Consider the following 14614-nt stretch of genomic DNA (forward strand, 5'->3'; position numbering starts at 1 on the left):
CACACAGGTGAGGCTGAGGGGCAGGAAGGGCTGGGCAGGAAGAGGCTGTCCCGACCCCTACGGCACCCACCTGTAGGCAGAGTCACCAACAGCCCCGTAACACACGGCGTTGGCACCCAGGAAGAGGCAGATGAGGAGAACGCAGCAGGTGGCCCTCTGGATGCGAGTGAAACAGCTACGAGGCAGCCGGTCCCATATGGAGAGCCAGATGTGCTTGTCAAAGAAGCTGCGCTGCAGCTCAGCCACCAGCAGGCGCCGGAAGCGCAACAGGGCTGCGTCGCCTAGAAGGCAGGGAGGGCCGCACTGCAGGAGGCCACGGGGCAGGACCACCCTGCCCAACCTCCCACGGAGTGGGAACATGGAACGAGGCCTTACTCGCGGCCAGCATCTCCTTCTCCACCAGGCCCCCGTTGGCCTCCGTCTCCACCGAAAGCCAGTCATTGACCAGGAAGAAGGTGCTGCGTGCCGTCTGCAGGTCCCTGACGATGATGTGCTGCAGGAACCAGGCAGGGCTGAGCCCTGCAGAGGCGCGGGAGGGAGGTCAGGCTCCCAGGGCACCCCAATGCGGGGGCAGAGGAGCAGAGCTTGGCAGGGTCCGCACAGACCTTTGTTGTCATGCCACACTCGGATCTTCCACACGCTACCCAGGCTGTGCGGGGTGGCGATCCGGAAGATGTCCAGGCTGTTGCGGTGGAAGGCTCTGTCGCCGTCCAGGTGCCAGTGGCTGCTCCGGCTGTCCACCCCATACAGCATGATGCCCACGTGGGCCGTGGTACCTGGAGGGCAAGAGGGAGGGGTGGGAGGCTCGGTCTGCTGCCCAACACGTGTGGCATCCCAGGCAAGTCATCTCAGCTTTGGCCTCCGCGCACTCAAGGAGCCACACAGGCAGTCCCGGCTTTGCACGGCTCTGCCATACACGAGGAGCTGCGGTTACTGCAATTTGTCCAATAAACAGCAGGACCTCAAGGACATGATTAAGTTACATGGAAAGAACTGTAACTTGTGACATGCAAACATGGCTGCACACGCCTCAGTCCACACCACAACCAGTGACCCGCACTGCACACCTGTCCACGCCTCAGTCACGCCACAACCGGTGACCCGCACCACACACCCGTCCCTCAGTTCATGCACAGACTGCAAAGCGTGAAGCTGTGTCACCTGCTCTCCCAGTGACAGACCCAGGTGACAGTATTTTTTCTTTTTTTTTTTTTTGAGATGGAGTCTTGCTGTGTCACCCAGGCTGGAGTGCAGTGGCGCAATCTCAGCTCACTGCAAGCTCCGCCTCCCGGGTTCACGCCATTCTCCTACCTCAGTCTCCCGAGGAGCTGGGACTACAGGTGCCTGCCACCACGCCGGGCTAATTTTTTTGTATTTTTTAGTAGAGACAGGGTTTCACTGTTAGCCAGGATGGTCTCGATCTCCTGACCCCGTGATTTGCCTGCCTCGGCCTCCCAAAGTGCTCGGATTACAGGTGTGAGCCACCGCGCCCAGCCGACAGTTTTTAAAAGTAGGTAATCAAAAGAAAGAACTGGGAAATGAAGATGAAAGCAGCGCGGAAATAAAAAATGGGAACACGGCCAGGTGTGGTGGCTCACACCTGTCATCCCAGCACTCTGGCAGGCCGAGGCAGGCGGATCACCTGAGGTCAGGAGTTCGCCTGGCCGACATGGTGAAAAATTAACTGGGTGTGGTGGCGTGCACCTGTACTCCCAGCTACTCAGGAGAATCGCTTAAGGGGAATGGCTTAAACCCAGGAGCTGGAAGTTGCTGTGAGCCAAGATCACGCCATTGCACTCCAGCCTGGGCAACAGAGCGAGACTCCGTCTCCAAAAAAAGAAAAACGAAAACAAAAAGGGAATGCCAGAAGGGCAATTCCAATGAAAGGAAAATGGAGGTATTGAAGAAACAGCCACGGGGAGGGTGCTGGCGCCTCCGTCTGAGAGACGAGCTATGCAGTCAGGATCACGGGTGGATGCACGGTCTCCCACAGTGGTAGCGATGCTCACGTCACTTGTGGGGCCACGCTACTGTGCAGAACGTGGGCTGCCCACCCTGACTGACTAGCACCTACTTCCAGCTGGGAGCTGTCCTAGTCCTCAGGGACAGTGAGTGCTCACAAGGTCGTTCCCAGGATGAACACACCAGCCCTTCACACAGCACTGCAAAAACTGCCTTGTTCTGACGCCTGCGACGAGACTCACTCCCAGAGGGTGCAACCAGCACAGCCAGTGAGAGCAGGGGAGGCCCTGCCACCCCGCTGCGCCCCTCACCTGAGCCCCGGCCCCAGCCTGTCTTGACGAGGATCTCGTACTTGAAGCGGCCCCGCTGCCCACAGAAGGGGATGGCGCGGCCCCGGCTGGCATCCAACTGGTCCAGCTTGTGCAGGATGGCGGCCATGACCATGTAGGTCACCAGGCACACAGCACATGTCAGCATGACAATGTAGTTTACATCCGCTGTCGGCTCCTGTGAGGACACAGCCGCCAGGCCCAGGAGGTCACGTGCAAACTGTGCCTTCTCAGGATAGAGCCGAGCCCACCCAGGCCCTCCTCAACTCTGCAGAGGCTCCCAGGAGCACAGGGTCACTCACAGGAAAGACAAAGCGGACATGGCTTGGGGGCACGAAGAGGCTGGCGCCGAAGGCGGTGAGGTGGCGGGTGAGGCAGACGGCCTGGCGGGGCGAGGTCTCCTCCAGGGGCAGCAGCCCCTCTGTCCTCCACACCATGTCCTCCTCGCTGAAGTACTGGCACAGGGACGTGTATAGGCCCACGGACACCTCCAGCGCCGACCAGCGGAAGTGGCTGGAGAGGTTCAGATGGTAACTCCCCGCTGGGTCTCTGCTCCTGGGCAGGGAAGGGGCAGTGGACGTGAGCCCAGGCTCCGCCAGGTTGGATGTCAGAGTCCCCCCATACCCGGTCCAGTCCCCTCGCTGCCTACCGTCCCCATAGGGCCAGTAACCCGGGCAATGCTGACCCATGATGCCCTGCCCTGCCCTGCCAGGCCGGCCCGCAGAGCTCACCCCAGGGAAATGAAGAAGGTGTAGGGCCGGTGGTCGGCACCCTGGAGTGACTCTGGGCGGATCCTCCTGCTAGCCGAGCAGTTGTGCTCATTGGGCCGGGGCTCCGAGTGCAGACAGACTGCCAGGTAGGGCTCGGATTCCTCAGACAGGTAGCGGCCTGGGGCAGAACGCGCAGGTCACACACCTGCCGGGAAGCTCAACCACCCGGGGGACACCCACGATGGCCCTCCTGAGCCCACCCTCTGCCACGGGCCTGAAAGGCCATAGGAGCCTCTGCACCAGAGCTGGCACCTGCTTCTCCGTGGCCCCCAGCTCCTCTCCAGCCAGGCCCCCAGCAGCCCATGAAACAGAAAGCAAATTTCACCAGAGACACCCATGGAAGCCCTACGAGAAACGCCTTCCCCCCAAGAACAAGGCCAGGGGGCCGCGTGTGCCCCACCCACTGCACGCACCGTCCAGCAGCGTATAGTTGAGCTGCAGATGCAGCACGGCCGCAGGGTTGTTGCTGTCCAGGGTGACCACAGCACCGACGGAGGCCTGGGGCTGGACCACAACGGAGTTGGCGGAGCTGCGGTGGCCCCGGGCAGCCCCGTCCGAGTTGTTGGGCACCTTCATGGTGATGGCGCGCTCTGAGGCCAGCCGCTCGATGGGGATCTGGGCGCCGGCCCGTGTCTGGAACGCCATCGAGGCCACCTTGGTGGAGACGGTGTAGTTGCTGATATAGCCAAAGGGAAAGGGATTGGAGTCCACCAGAAAGATGAGCTGCACCACGTCACTGAGGTTGGCCAGGGCCCTGCTGAAAGCCTAGGGGATGGAGAAGTGGCAGCCAGGCCCTGGGGCGCGCCATAGCACAGCAGGCTCCGCGGGTCCGAGCGCTTGCCCTGGGCCACGATCTCCTCACCCGCCAGCGTCAGGTGCTCCTCGTTGAGCACGCGGGAGCGCGTGAGGATGCGCATGAGGGCAGAGGTCAGGTTGTAGGCCTGGGACGCCACCATCCGCGATGGTGACTCGGCTCCCAGCTCTGAGGGCTGTGGTGCCCGCACGTCTGAGCTGGCCAGGTGGATGAGGTCTCCTGCAGACAGGCGTGAGGTCAGTGCAGAGACAGGGAGGCAGAGGGAGGGTGGGGGCAGGCAAAAAGGGGAGCCGGAGGGTGGGGGCTGAGAGAAAGGGGGAACCTGAGGGGGCAGAGAGCAAGGCGCAGGCAGAAGGAAGGGGGAAGCTGGAGAGAGAGTGGTGGAGGGGGAGGGGGAAGGGGATGGGGATGAGGATGAAGATGAGGGGGATGATGGGGAGAGGGAGGAAAAAGGAAGGAAAAGGGTAGAGAAAAGAGAAAGGGGAGAAGAAGAGGAGCAGGGGGAAAGGGAGGGGAAGGGGGATAAAGGAGGGGAAGGAGAATAAGGGGGATAAGAAAGATGAGGGGAATGGACAAAAGGACGGGGAGGATGGGGGGGAAATGGAGAAAAGGGGAGAGAGATGGAGAAAAGGGATGGTAATAGGGAAGGGGGAGGGGGAGGAGAATGGGAATTGGGGGAGGGGGATAAGGATGGGAATTGGGGGAGGGAAGGGGGACGAAGATGGGATGGGGCAAAGGCGAGGCGGTTGGGGGAAGGAGGGAGGCAGAGGAAAGGGCGGCATGGGGCGGACGGGCCACGTGGGGCGGACGGGTGGCATGGGGCACAGGCTGCGGCACCTGTGATGTTGAGGATGCTGTCTCCAATGGCGGTGGGCGTCACGGTGCCCGCGGTGGTCTCTGCCTGCAGGATGCGCATCATGGCCTCCAGCTTGTGCAGCGTCTGCTTCAGGCACGAGCGGCATACGAGCTCCCTGCTGGGCCCCTGTGTGGAGCCAGCAGTGTCCAGTCCCGCTCCTGGCCCCACTCCTTGCACACGCCCTCCTCTCTACACAGGTCCTCACCTGGCTCCCACCCCCAGCCCTGCAGCTGGACAGCCCACTTGATTGGACCCCCACAGCCTCCTCACTAAGCATTTTCTGTGGCTCTGCATGACCCAGGGCCTCCACCTGGGGACCACGTGATGCAGCGCACCGACCACACAAGGCACCTCTTCACAAGAGAGGAGGAGGAGGGGAGAGGGGAGAGAGGAGAGGGGAGTGGAGAAAAGGGGGGAGAGGAGAGGGAAGGGGAGAGAAGGGGGAGAGGAGAGGGAAGGGGAGAGAAGGGGGAGAGGAGAGGGAAGGGGGAGAGGGGAGGGGAGAGAAGGGGTGAGAGGAGAGGGGAGGGGAGAGAAGGGGGAGAGGGGAGGGGAGAGAAGGGGGAGAGGAGAGGGGAGGGGAGAGAAGGGGTGAGGGGAGAGAAGGGGGAGGGGGAGGGGAGAGAAGGGAGGGGAGAGAAGGGGGGAGGGGAGAGGAGGGGGGGTGAGGGGAGGGGAGAAAAGGGGCGAGAGGGGAGGGGAGAGAAGGGGGAGGGGAGAGGGGAGGGGAGAAAAGGGGAGAGAAGGGGAGAGGGGAGGGGAGGGGAGAGAAGGGGGAGAGAGGGGAGGGGAGAGAAGGGGGAGAGAAGGGGGAGAGAGGGGAGGGGAGAGAAGGGGGAGAGAAGGGGGAGAGAGGGGAGGGGAGAGAAGGGGGGAGAGGGGAGGGGAGAGAAGGGGGAGAAAGGAGAGGGAAGAGGAGGGGAGGGGAAGAGGGGAAAGAGGGGAGGGATGAGGAGGGGAGGGGAAGAGGAAAGGGGAAGAGGGGAGGGAAGAGGAGGAGAGGGGAAGAGGGGAGGGAAGAGGAGGGGAGGGGAAGAGGAGGGGAGGGGAAGAGGAGGGGAGGGGAAGAGGAGAGGGAGAAGTATTTCTGGAGAAGACACAGCACTCCAGGCAGAGGGGAGAGTATGTGCACAGGCCCCGAGGAGGGAGTGAGCTTGGTGTGGGACTGCAGAGGACCACTGTGGCTGGGGCCCGGCGAGTGAGGGGACAGTGGGAGAAGATAAAGAAGGGGTTAAGAAGTGTCAAAAAAAAAAAAAAAAAGGATCTTATTACAAGAGAGCTGGAAATCCACTCCACTGCTGGAAGGGAAAGGTTTCCTAAATATCTATCACTTATGAACCGGATATTAATCGATCTCCTATAACAAATCGACCTGTCGAGTTTTTGTAATTAAGCAGTTAGGGGAGTAAGCTGGCACATGAAACACCAGTTCCAATTCTTCCAGTTTCTCTACAGAGAAACTAAGACCTGACGATGACATCTGCCGCTGCTCGACATCAAAACATTATAGAAATTCACGAAGGGATCTACAGAGGTGCTCCTGAAACCCATTTCACACTGCCTTTCAGGCCACAGAGACCACAGTCAACCAGAAGCTAAGATCCTGTTTACAGCTTCTTCCCCTGCGCTGGAACAAATACACCAGAGAAGGTGGGGCACAATGGCTCACGCCTGTAATCCTAGCACTCTGCGAGGCCAACGCGGGTGGATCCCCTGAGGTCAGGAGTTTTAAGACCAGTCTGGCCAACATGGTGGAACTCTGTCTCTAACAAAAATATAAAAAAAAAAAAAATTAGCTGGGCATGGTGGCATGCACCTCTAGTCCCAGCTACTCGGGAGGCTGAGGCAGGAGAATCGCTTGAACCCGGGAGGTGGAGGTTTCAGTGAGCCGAGATTGCGCCACTGCACTCCAGCCTGGGCAACAGAGCAAGACTCCATCTCAAAAAAAAAAAAAAAAAAAAAACCAAATATATATATATATATATATATATATATATATATATATATATATCAGAGAAACTCACTTGGCAGTACAGAGCGGTGTACACCAAGGACACTTTGATACCTAAGAGGGTTCACTTAAGCCCTGCCATAACCCTGAGAAGTAGGTATTAAGATCTCAATTTTCGGTGAAAACTGAGGCTGAGAAGCAGCAAATGAATTTACCCAAAGCTATTATTCCTAATAATATAAAGCCAGTGTGCTCTGCACTGTACCAAAGGCCACCCCGAATCACCAGTCAGATTTAGCGTACGGCCAGGACAAGGAAACCTCCTAAATACAGGGGTCCTTCCACTGAGAGAGTATAAATGCTTCCTGATTATGCGTTGCGTAACAGGTGGGCGAGTGGAGAGGCAGAAAAGGAAATCTGACTTGCCTACGTTTACAATATGCCTGGGATGTTAGTCTTTCTTGACATCCACAAGGCCAGCGTTTTTCCAAATAAGAGACTCCATAAGCCGTACATACCAGAGTGATGGCGTGAGACAGGGAACATCTCAGCATGTAGCCCGTCTGCCTGAACTCAACTGCAGACACGTCATCCTCCAGCACTTCCACCTCCAGGCTCTTGTTCTTCCAGCACCAATCCTCATGCATGATGCTTACTGCAAAAGCAAACACCAAAAACGGACACGTGGGCGTGGAGCACACCACCTCCCTGCACGCCACCAGAAACAATGATCATGAATTAACTAATTTTAAAAAGCAGGTGTGTATGTAGACATAAAGATAGAAATATACACATACATATATTTATAACTAGCAGTATTTGGAATAAATTACTGCAAAAGAAAACCTGGAGTCGAGCGTGGTGGCTCATGCCTATAATCCCAGCACTCTGGGAGGCCGAGGCAGTTGGATGGCTTGAAGCCAGGAGTTCAAGACCAGTCTGACCAACATAGCAAAACCCCATCTCTATTAAAAATACAAAAGTTATCCAGGCATGGTGGTGCATGCCTGTAATCCCAGCTACTCGGGAAGCTGAGGCAAGAGAATCTCCTGCACCCAGAAGGCGGAGAGGTTGCAGTGAGCCAAGGTCGCGCCACCACACTCCGGCCTGGGCGACAGAGCGAGGCTAAATTTCAAAAAAAAAGAAAGAAAAACTCGAACCAATGTCCATTACATCAAGAAAGAAATCTAATGGGGCCTGTAAGATCAGGCTGCAAGTAAGGTATTCAGGGATCCACAAACTTTTTCTGCAACTCTTTTCAGTTTTGCAGGCCACATGCTTTGTCAGCCTCAACCACTCGACTTGGCCACTGTTACACACGAGCAGCCATAGAGAATCCATAAACAAATGGGCAAGGCTGTATTCTAAGGAAACTATGCTTATAAAAAAGGCAGTTTTTGTAGTCTGCCAAGCCCTGCCATAACAGAAAATATTAATATAATTCCAGAAAAGCAGTCTGTTTTATAAGCTATCCACTGCCAGCAGCCCCAAGCTGATTTCTGAAAAAGCAGAAATACAGGCAAGAAGTGGCTTCTTAAGAAGGGCAAGGAAAAGGGAAGTAACCTTTGTGGGCACCAGCTACTTAGCTGGCTCTCTGCACAACAGGCTTTATAAACTTTACTTCTTTTAGTCTTATATTCTGCAGAAAGGTTCTATTACGTCTATTTTACAGATGGGAAAACTGAGTTTCGGGGAGGTCAAGTACCTTGCCATGGCCAGTACTCAGCACCAGTACTGCTAAGTTAGTAGAACACATCAGTGGAACTATTTCACACTCCTTTTTCTGGCCTTTAGAAATAAAATGCCATATGTCGGGGCACCCTCCCTTAACAGAAGCAGCCAGTGGGCTGTGCAGACAAGGTGGCGGTCAGCTCAGGGCCTGGACTCCTCCATGCTTGTCCAACGCTAAATAATGCCGTCAAGGTCATGAGGCAAAGACGACTTAAAGCAAGGAAAGGTACATGGTCATGATACAATTTGAGACCTGAGTTTTAGAAAGTTTACAAAGACAAGAAGTGTGTGAGGGCCACAGGATGTTGCATTCCAATTCTTACTTTTGTATTTTCCAGGGAGCACGTTGTCAAAGGTGAAAGTCATGGCGTTGACCTTGCCGGAGAGCTGGAGGCTCCGCTTCTCACCCTGGCGGCTCAGGGACTGTAGAGTCACCAGCAAGTCACCGCAGGTGTCTGCAGGGAAAAGAAGGGAGGGCCCCATGTGACCCCTCATAAGGCTTCAGCACAGATTCGAATCCTAACCCTATGTAATAGCTTCTTGCTACTGCTGAGCTCCTAAGAGGCAGTGGCCGGAGGCGGACGGGGTGCTTCGTTCAAGCTAACATGCACCCACTTGACTCCAAGAAGCCTCCCTCGCACGCAGGTGATCAGTAGCAAACAACAAAGGCAAAAGGAAAAGTTTCCCAAATCCCACTCCTACCGGCTGACTTCTTTGAAACTATGTGTTCTTACTTTCCAGTGATATCTTACCCAAACAAGAGACTTTCCCAGAAACTGATGCCAAGAACTGTACAAAGGCCACATCCATCACCGGCCTGTCGGTCACAGTAAGAGGAAATGTCTGGGGTTTCAACGTCAGCCCTGCTCTGGTTTCTGCCTCAGGAACCATCACCTGTGGAAACGTGGATGGAACGTTAGAGGCTGCATTCGGGGAGATCTTCCCCCTGACCTACAGGGCGCTAGAACATTCATCTGGGACCAAGGCTAAAGAGATTTTGAAGGCCAAAGGTTCGTTTCCAGGCCGATTTTACAATCACAACAAATCCACGAATAACTTGTGTGAAGTAAGCACAGTTCTACCCAGATGAAAAATTAGCCTCAACAGACGCATGTGTATGAACAAGTCTATCTGGCCTAATTCCCCACAGGCACGCAACGCGGACACGCCTCACTTACATACTAGAAACCATACTACATCCCAGTCACTTTTCCAGGCTTCGGATCACTTGTAGCATAAGCTCTGAACCTGTCAACACTATGTGGATGACACTTTGGTGGAATTAAGTCATTTTCTTCCTCCTATTGTTCTGTGTGCCTTTCATGGGCTAAGAGGAGGAACAGGTGAAGGTAGCAGCGGTCAACTCTTTCATCCCTAGTAAAGACGACACTGCCCTTCCTTGGAGAAGTCCATCATGCTTCCGAAAGGGCTTCCAAAGACTTGTCAATGTGGACGTCTTCGCAAGAAGCCAGCTACCATCTAATAAAGGCAGCTGTCAACCCACACACCACGCTGTTCTGTGGAAGCAGGGAGAACGCAATCTCCTACCCTGTTTCCCACAGAGGGAGGGACCCCACTTTGCCCTAGAGGAGAGCAGAGTCTAACAGGGAACCTTCTCGGCCCTCTCCCTTTGTGTTATTTGCTCTTCCACAGGGAGGAAGGGCAGCTGCTGATTTGATGGGTGAGAGCCCACGGAAACAGTCTCTCCCCAAGGGCAGGGCCACTGCACTGAAAAGCATGGTGGGCTGACCTCTGCTCTGTCCTGTCTCTTGCTTGCTTGGGCCAGCTGTGGCTTGGGCCTTCACCATGGTGATGAGACCACAGGCCAGACCGTCTCCCCGTTCTCGGCCTGCTTGAATGGATAAGTCGCGTGGTCCCTGCCTAGCCATCTTGAAGTCAAGGCAAAGCAGAAAATGGGAAGCTCCATTTTGGCCTGGGGTCCCAGAAGCCACGCACTATGGCCATTTTTGAGCTGCCATTAGTAGAGTTCATTTTTGGTGTCCTCTTGGACTCATCGACATTCTACAGCAGTCAGAAGCCTGAAGGCAGAGGAGTGACTGGCAGCCTGATACTAATAAACATCAAGACTGGAAAAAAGAGAGGCAGATGGCATTATTTTTTAGCTGGATGCCTATCTGACTCTCCTCTACTGGTGCAGGATTGTAAAGACTTAGAAACAAGAAGTTGGAAACTGGAATGCTCCTTCTCTAACCCCACTCAACCTAATAACCCTTCTAAAAATCACTGCTTTTTCTCAAAACATTTTAAATTTAAAACAATGCAACGCACCTGCACTTTGTAAGTCCCTGGTTTTGCTTTAAAACAAAATGATCCATGAGCATCTGTCTCCACGGTGACCAAAGACTTGTCCTTGTCTTGAGATGACAGGACAACTTTGTATTTATTCATCTGCTTGACGGTGTCGGGGAAGCGAATGATTGATATCTGACCACAGACACTGAACCTGCAAAGAGAAGACCATTCATTCCAGCACGAGGACTCAATTATAACAGGAAAGGCTCTTATCGACCAAAAAAGATGCAGCCCTCTCCCAGCCCTTGTTCCTGAGAATAGTCTAATCTTAATGAAGAGACAGAATGCAGTCCAGATGATTCTGGTTTTAAAAAGCAACCTTCATTCTGGTTTTAAAAAGCAACCTTCAGAAGCAAGACTGGGCATCTTTCTACAGAACAGGGGCCCGTAGTGGGGCTGTTTGTGTGTTCCGGGTGACATCTGGCAATCCCCCACTGCAGAGGCAATTTTAAGAAAATCTGCAGATAATAAAAACGTTTCAGGTAATTGGATCATTGACAGCAGAGCGGCCTTGGACTGAGAATGTGGGCTAGCCCTTAAAAGCAAGAGCTCTAAGCTGCCTAAGAAACTGTGGCATTACCAGGCCATCAAATAAGTCAGGATTATCAAAGACGTCTTCCTTGCTTGTGATTATATATAATACATGGATGAAAGCAAACTGGGAGATTGGAACAGAAAAGGTAATTAAGTTTAAAAATGCAAAGCTAAAATTGAACTCCTTGGGAGGTAGGAGCCACAAATGTAACTTATAACTGAAAAGCCCTATTAAGGTAATGATTCAGATTTGAGATTCTAAATAAGGAGTAAGGTGTTGCAAGGCATCCCTCGAATAACACATGAGAGGCCCCCCTACAACGACCATCATCCTTGGAGTGCTGGTCTTCATTTCTGAAGCAGCTGGTGTGTTAAAGTGTAATAGTACATCGTAGCTGGGGGTCACAGTTGTCTTTTCAACTGTTCCTTTTAAAGAATCTTCAAGAATCATTTTAGATAAAAATTAGTTACTTTTGACATAAAGATAATCAAGAATGTTGGATTCTGACAATTAGGGGTACATTAAATGTTGGAACCACCACTCCGCCTCAAATAAAAAAACAGTGGAAAACACAAGGAAATGGTGGAAGATTGTGTATGTGAAATCTAGGAATCATGAAAAACACAGCCATTTCTTCAGAGTGAAGGGACTGCCCAGCCATATGAGCTCACTATCTCCAGCATGGGTCAGCAAACTACCACCCAAGGACCAAGTCAGGGCCCCCCTCCCGTTTGTGATGAACTGCAAGCCGAGAAAAAGAATTGTACACTCTTAAGTGGTTAAAGTTAAAAAAAAAAAAAGAAAGAAAGAAAGATAATATTTCACATGTAAAAATTACATGAAATGCAAACTGTGGTGTCCAAAAATGTCGTTGTGTTGCGCTCTGCCCATTCATTTACAAATTGTCTATCTCAGCTGTGGTCCTAGAGACCGTATGGCTCACGCAGCCTAAAATAGTTATTCTCTGGCTCTCCACAGAGAAAGTGTCCCAATCCCTGACCTAGCATATGCATTTTGGTTCTCACATTCCCCTACTGTGAACTTTCAGAATAAAAGGATGGGAAGCGAACACTGACACAATCATTCCCAAGGACCTGTCATATTCTCTTGATTTGTGTACCTGTCAGGGGACACATCACCTTGTCTATTTCCTATCAAATCTCTTTGCCTCCTTAAGTTGTAAATATTTGAACCATAAGATCTGTTTTAGCCCATATTCTTATTAAAAAGAAGTGCCTATTCTCCCTAAACCTCAAATCTATACTGGCTTAGTTTGGAAAAATAAACCAAAAGGGTGGTAGAAAAAGGTTCCGTTATACTGAAGCCCTTAAAAATTGATTTGTATCAATAAATTCTTTCAACAGGGTTTAAATACATATATGGACAGAAACAGGTAATATTGGTGGATATTGAGAGAAATCTATTTTCACAGTCATTTGGACAGAAGCCAAAGAGTTTGTTTTTACAATAAATTGAGTAATTTTTTTATTTTACTTTAAAGGAAGACTAGGCACCATGGCTCAGCCTGTAAGCCCAGCACTTTGGGAAGCCGAGGCGGGTGGGTCACTTGAGGTCAGGAGTTCGAGACCAGCCTAGCCAACATGGCAAAACCACATCTCTACTAAAAAATATAAAAATTAGCCTGTAATCCCAGCTACTCAGGAGGCTGGGGCAGGAGAATCACTTGAACCCGAGAGGCGGAGGCTGCAGTGAGCCGAGATGGAGCCACTGTACTCCAGCCTGGGCAACGGAGTAAGACCCTGTCTCAAAAAAAATAAAAAGGAAAAGAAATAGTAAGAAGTATCAGTGTGCTAAAAAGGCAAATGTACTACGTCGGCCAATAAAAAAAGAGATTTTCCAAAAATGTTCAACAAATGCTATTTTTCTTTCTTTGACTCAAATACTCTACTTTAAAGGAGAAAATAAATATATTTCCTCCATCTCTGTGAACAGCGCCTCCTCCATCTACCCAGTGGCTCAAATAAGAAACCTGTAACCTCAACAGCACAGGCCTGTGGGTGTGTTCTCCATGTGACCTACCAAATCCATCTACTCCTCGCTCCCTCGCCTGCCAGCCGCCTGGGCCCGGCCACTACCATATCTCCTCCAGACAACCACCACTGCCTCATATCTGGCCCCTCCATTCACACCATGGCTTTCCTCCAATCCATTCTCCACACAGCAGCCAGGAAGAAAAACAAACTTTTTAAAGTACCATGATCCCTATCACTCCCTTGCCAACTGATAACTCTTTTTTTTTTTTTTTTGAGACGGAATCTCACCCTGTTGGCCAGGCTGGAGTGCAATGGTGCAATCTCAGCTCACTGCAACCCCTGCCTCCCGGGTTCAAGCGATTCTCCTGCCTCAGCCTCCTGAGTTGCTGGGATTATAGGCGCGCATCACCATGCCCTGCCAACCTTTTGTATCTTTAGTACAGACCGGGTTTCACCATGCTGGCCAGGCTGGGCTTGAACTCCTGACCTCATGATCCGCCCACCTCAGCCTCCCAAAGTGCTGAGACCATAGGCGTGAGCCACCGTGCCCGGCCAACCAACAGACAACTCCTAACGGGTTTCCACTGCATTAGGGAGCAAAGCCCAATCCCAAAGCAAGGCTACAAGGCCCCAGAGCTCCCTGACCTCACCCACCTCCTCCAGCTGCGCAGACTGCCTTTCAGGTCCTTCCTATCCTATGCAGGCCTCTGAGCATGCTGCTTCTCTACTAGGGAAGATTTGCTTTAGCTAACTTTTAGTCTCTACTAAGGTCTCTGCAACCCAGAGAGCCTTGCAGAGCTCCCACTCTAAATTAGCTCTTCTTGCAGCACCCTGATCTCTTCCCTGCACGACACTTGCCATAATTTAGCAGCATAAATGTATTTGTCTTTTTTGTCTTTTTTTAAAATCTTGTTATCTTTTAATTTTTATCTCTTTATTTATTTATTTTTAGACCAGGTTATGAAACTAGCTACTTTTTGCATTTTTGGTAGAGATGGTGTTTTGCCAAGTTGCCCAGGCTGGTCTCAAACTCCTGGGCTCAAGCGATCCGCCCACCTCCGCCTCCCAAGGTGCTGGGATGGATTACAGGTGTGAGGCATTAAGCCTGGCCACAGATGTATTTGTCTTCAGTCTGTCTCCCTGGTAGGGTGAAAGCCCCATCTCTGGAACACTAGTTTGATTAATTATTAGGTACGAAGCATTTTTCAGTGCCTCAGCTAGAGTAATTGCACAAAGTGTTTATGGAAGGTGGGAAAGACTTCAATCCAAGAATTACTTTCTGAGGGTAATTTGCTTCCCTGTCTTCCATTCACCACTGGACTCCTTGACCTCGACCTCCATCTGTCTACAGAAAAGAGT

General features: G+C 52.2%; 2 protein-coding genes across 2 annotated transcripts in view; both read right to left on the bottom strand.

The window, feature by feature from the left end:
• The window catches only part of LOC134728405 (nuclear pore complex-interacting protein family member A9-like), an 84377-nt gene that overhangs the window by 18774 nt on the left and 50989 nt on the right, over positions 1-14614 (bottom strand). The window lies entirely within an intron of this gene.
• Positions 1-14614, bottom strand: part of LOC134729410 (polycystin-1-like) — a 40291-nt gene that overhangs the window by 2421 nt on the left and 23256 nt on the right. Inside the window, 13 exon segments of the mRNA XM_063598432.1 lie at positions 71-281; positions 376-519; positions 606-776; positions 2274-2469; positions 2594-2846; positions 3023-3179; positions 3632-3641; positions 3643-4094; positions 4713-4857; positions 7201-7337; positions 8737-8868; positions 9166-9307; positions 10703-10877. Of these exon segments, the coding sequence (XP_063454502.1) occupies positions 71-281; positions 376-519; positions 606-776; positions 2274-2469; positions 2594-2846; positions 3023-3179; positions 3632-3641; positions 3643-4094; positions 4713-4857; positions 7201-7337; positions 8737-8868; positions 9166-9307; positions 10703-10877 (2325 nt within the window).

The sequence above is a fragment of the Pan paniscus genome, chromosome 18, assembly GCF_029289425.2.
Source record: "Pan paniscus chromosome 18, NHGRI_mPanPan1-v2.0_pri, whole genome shotgun sequence".
NCBI lineage: Eukaryota > Metazoa > Chordata > Mammalia > Primates > Hominidae > Pan > Pan paniscus.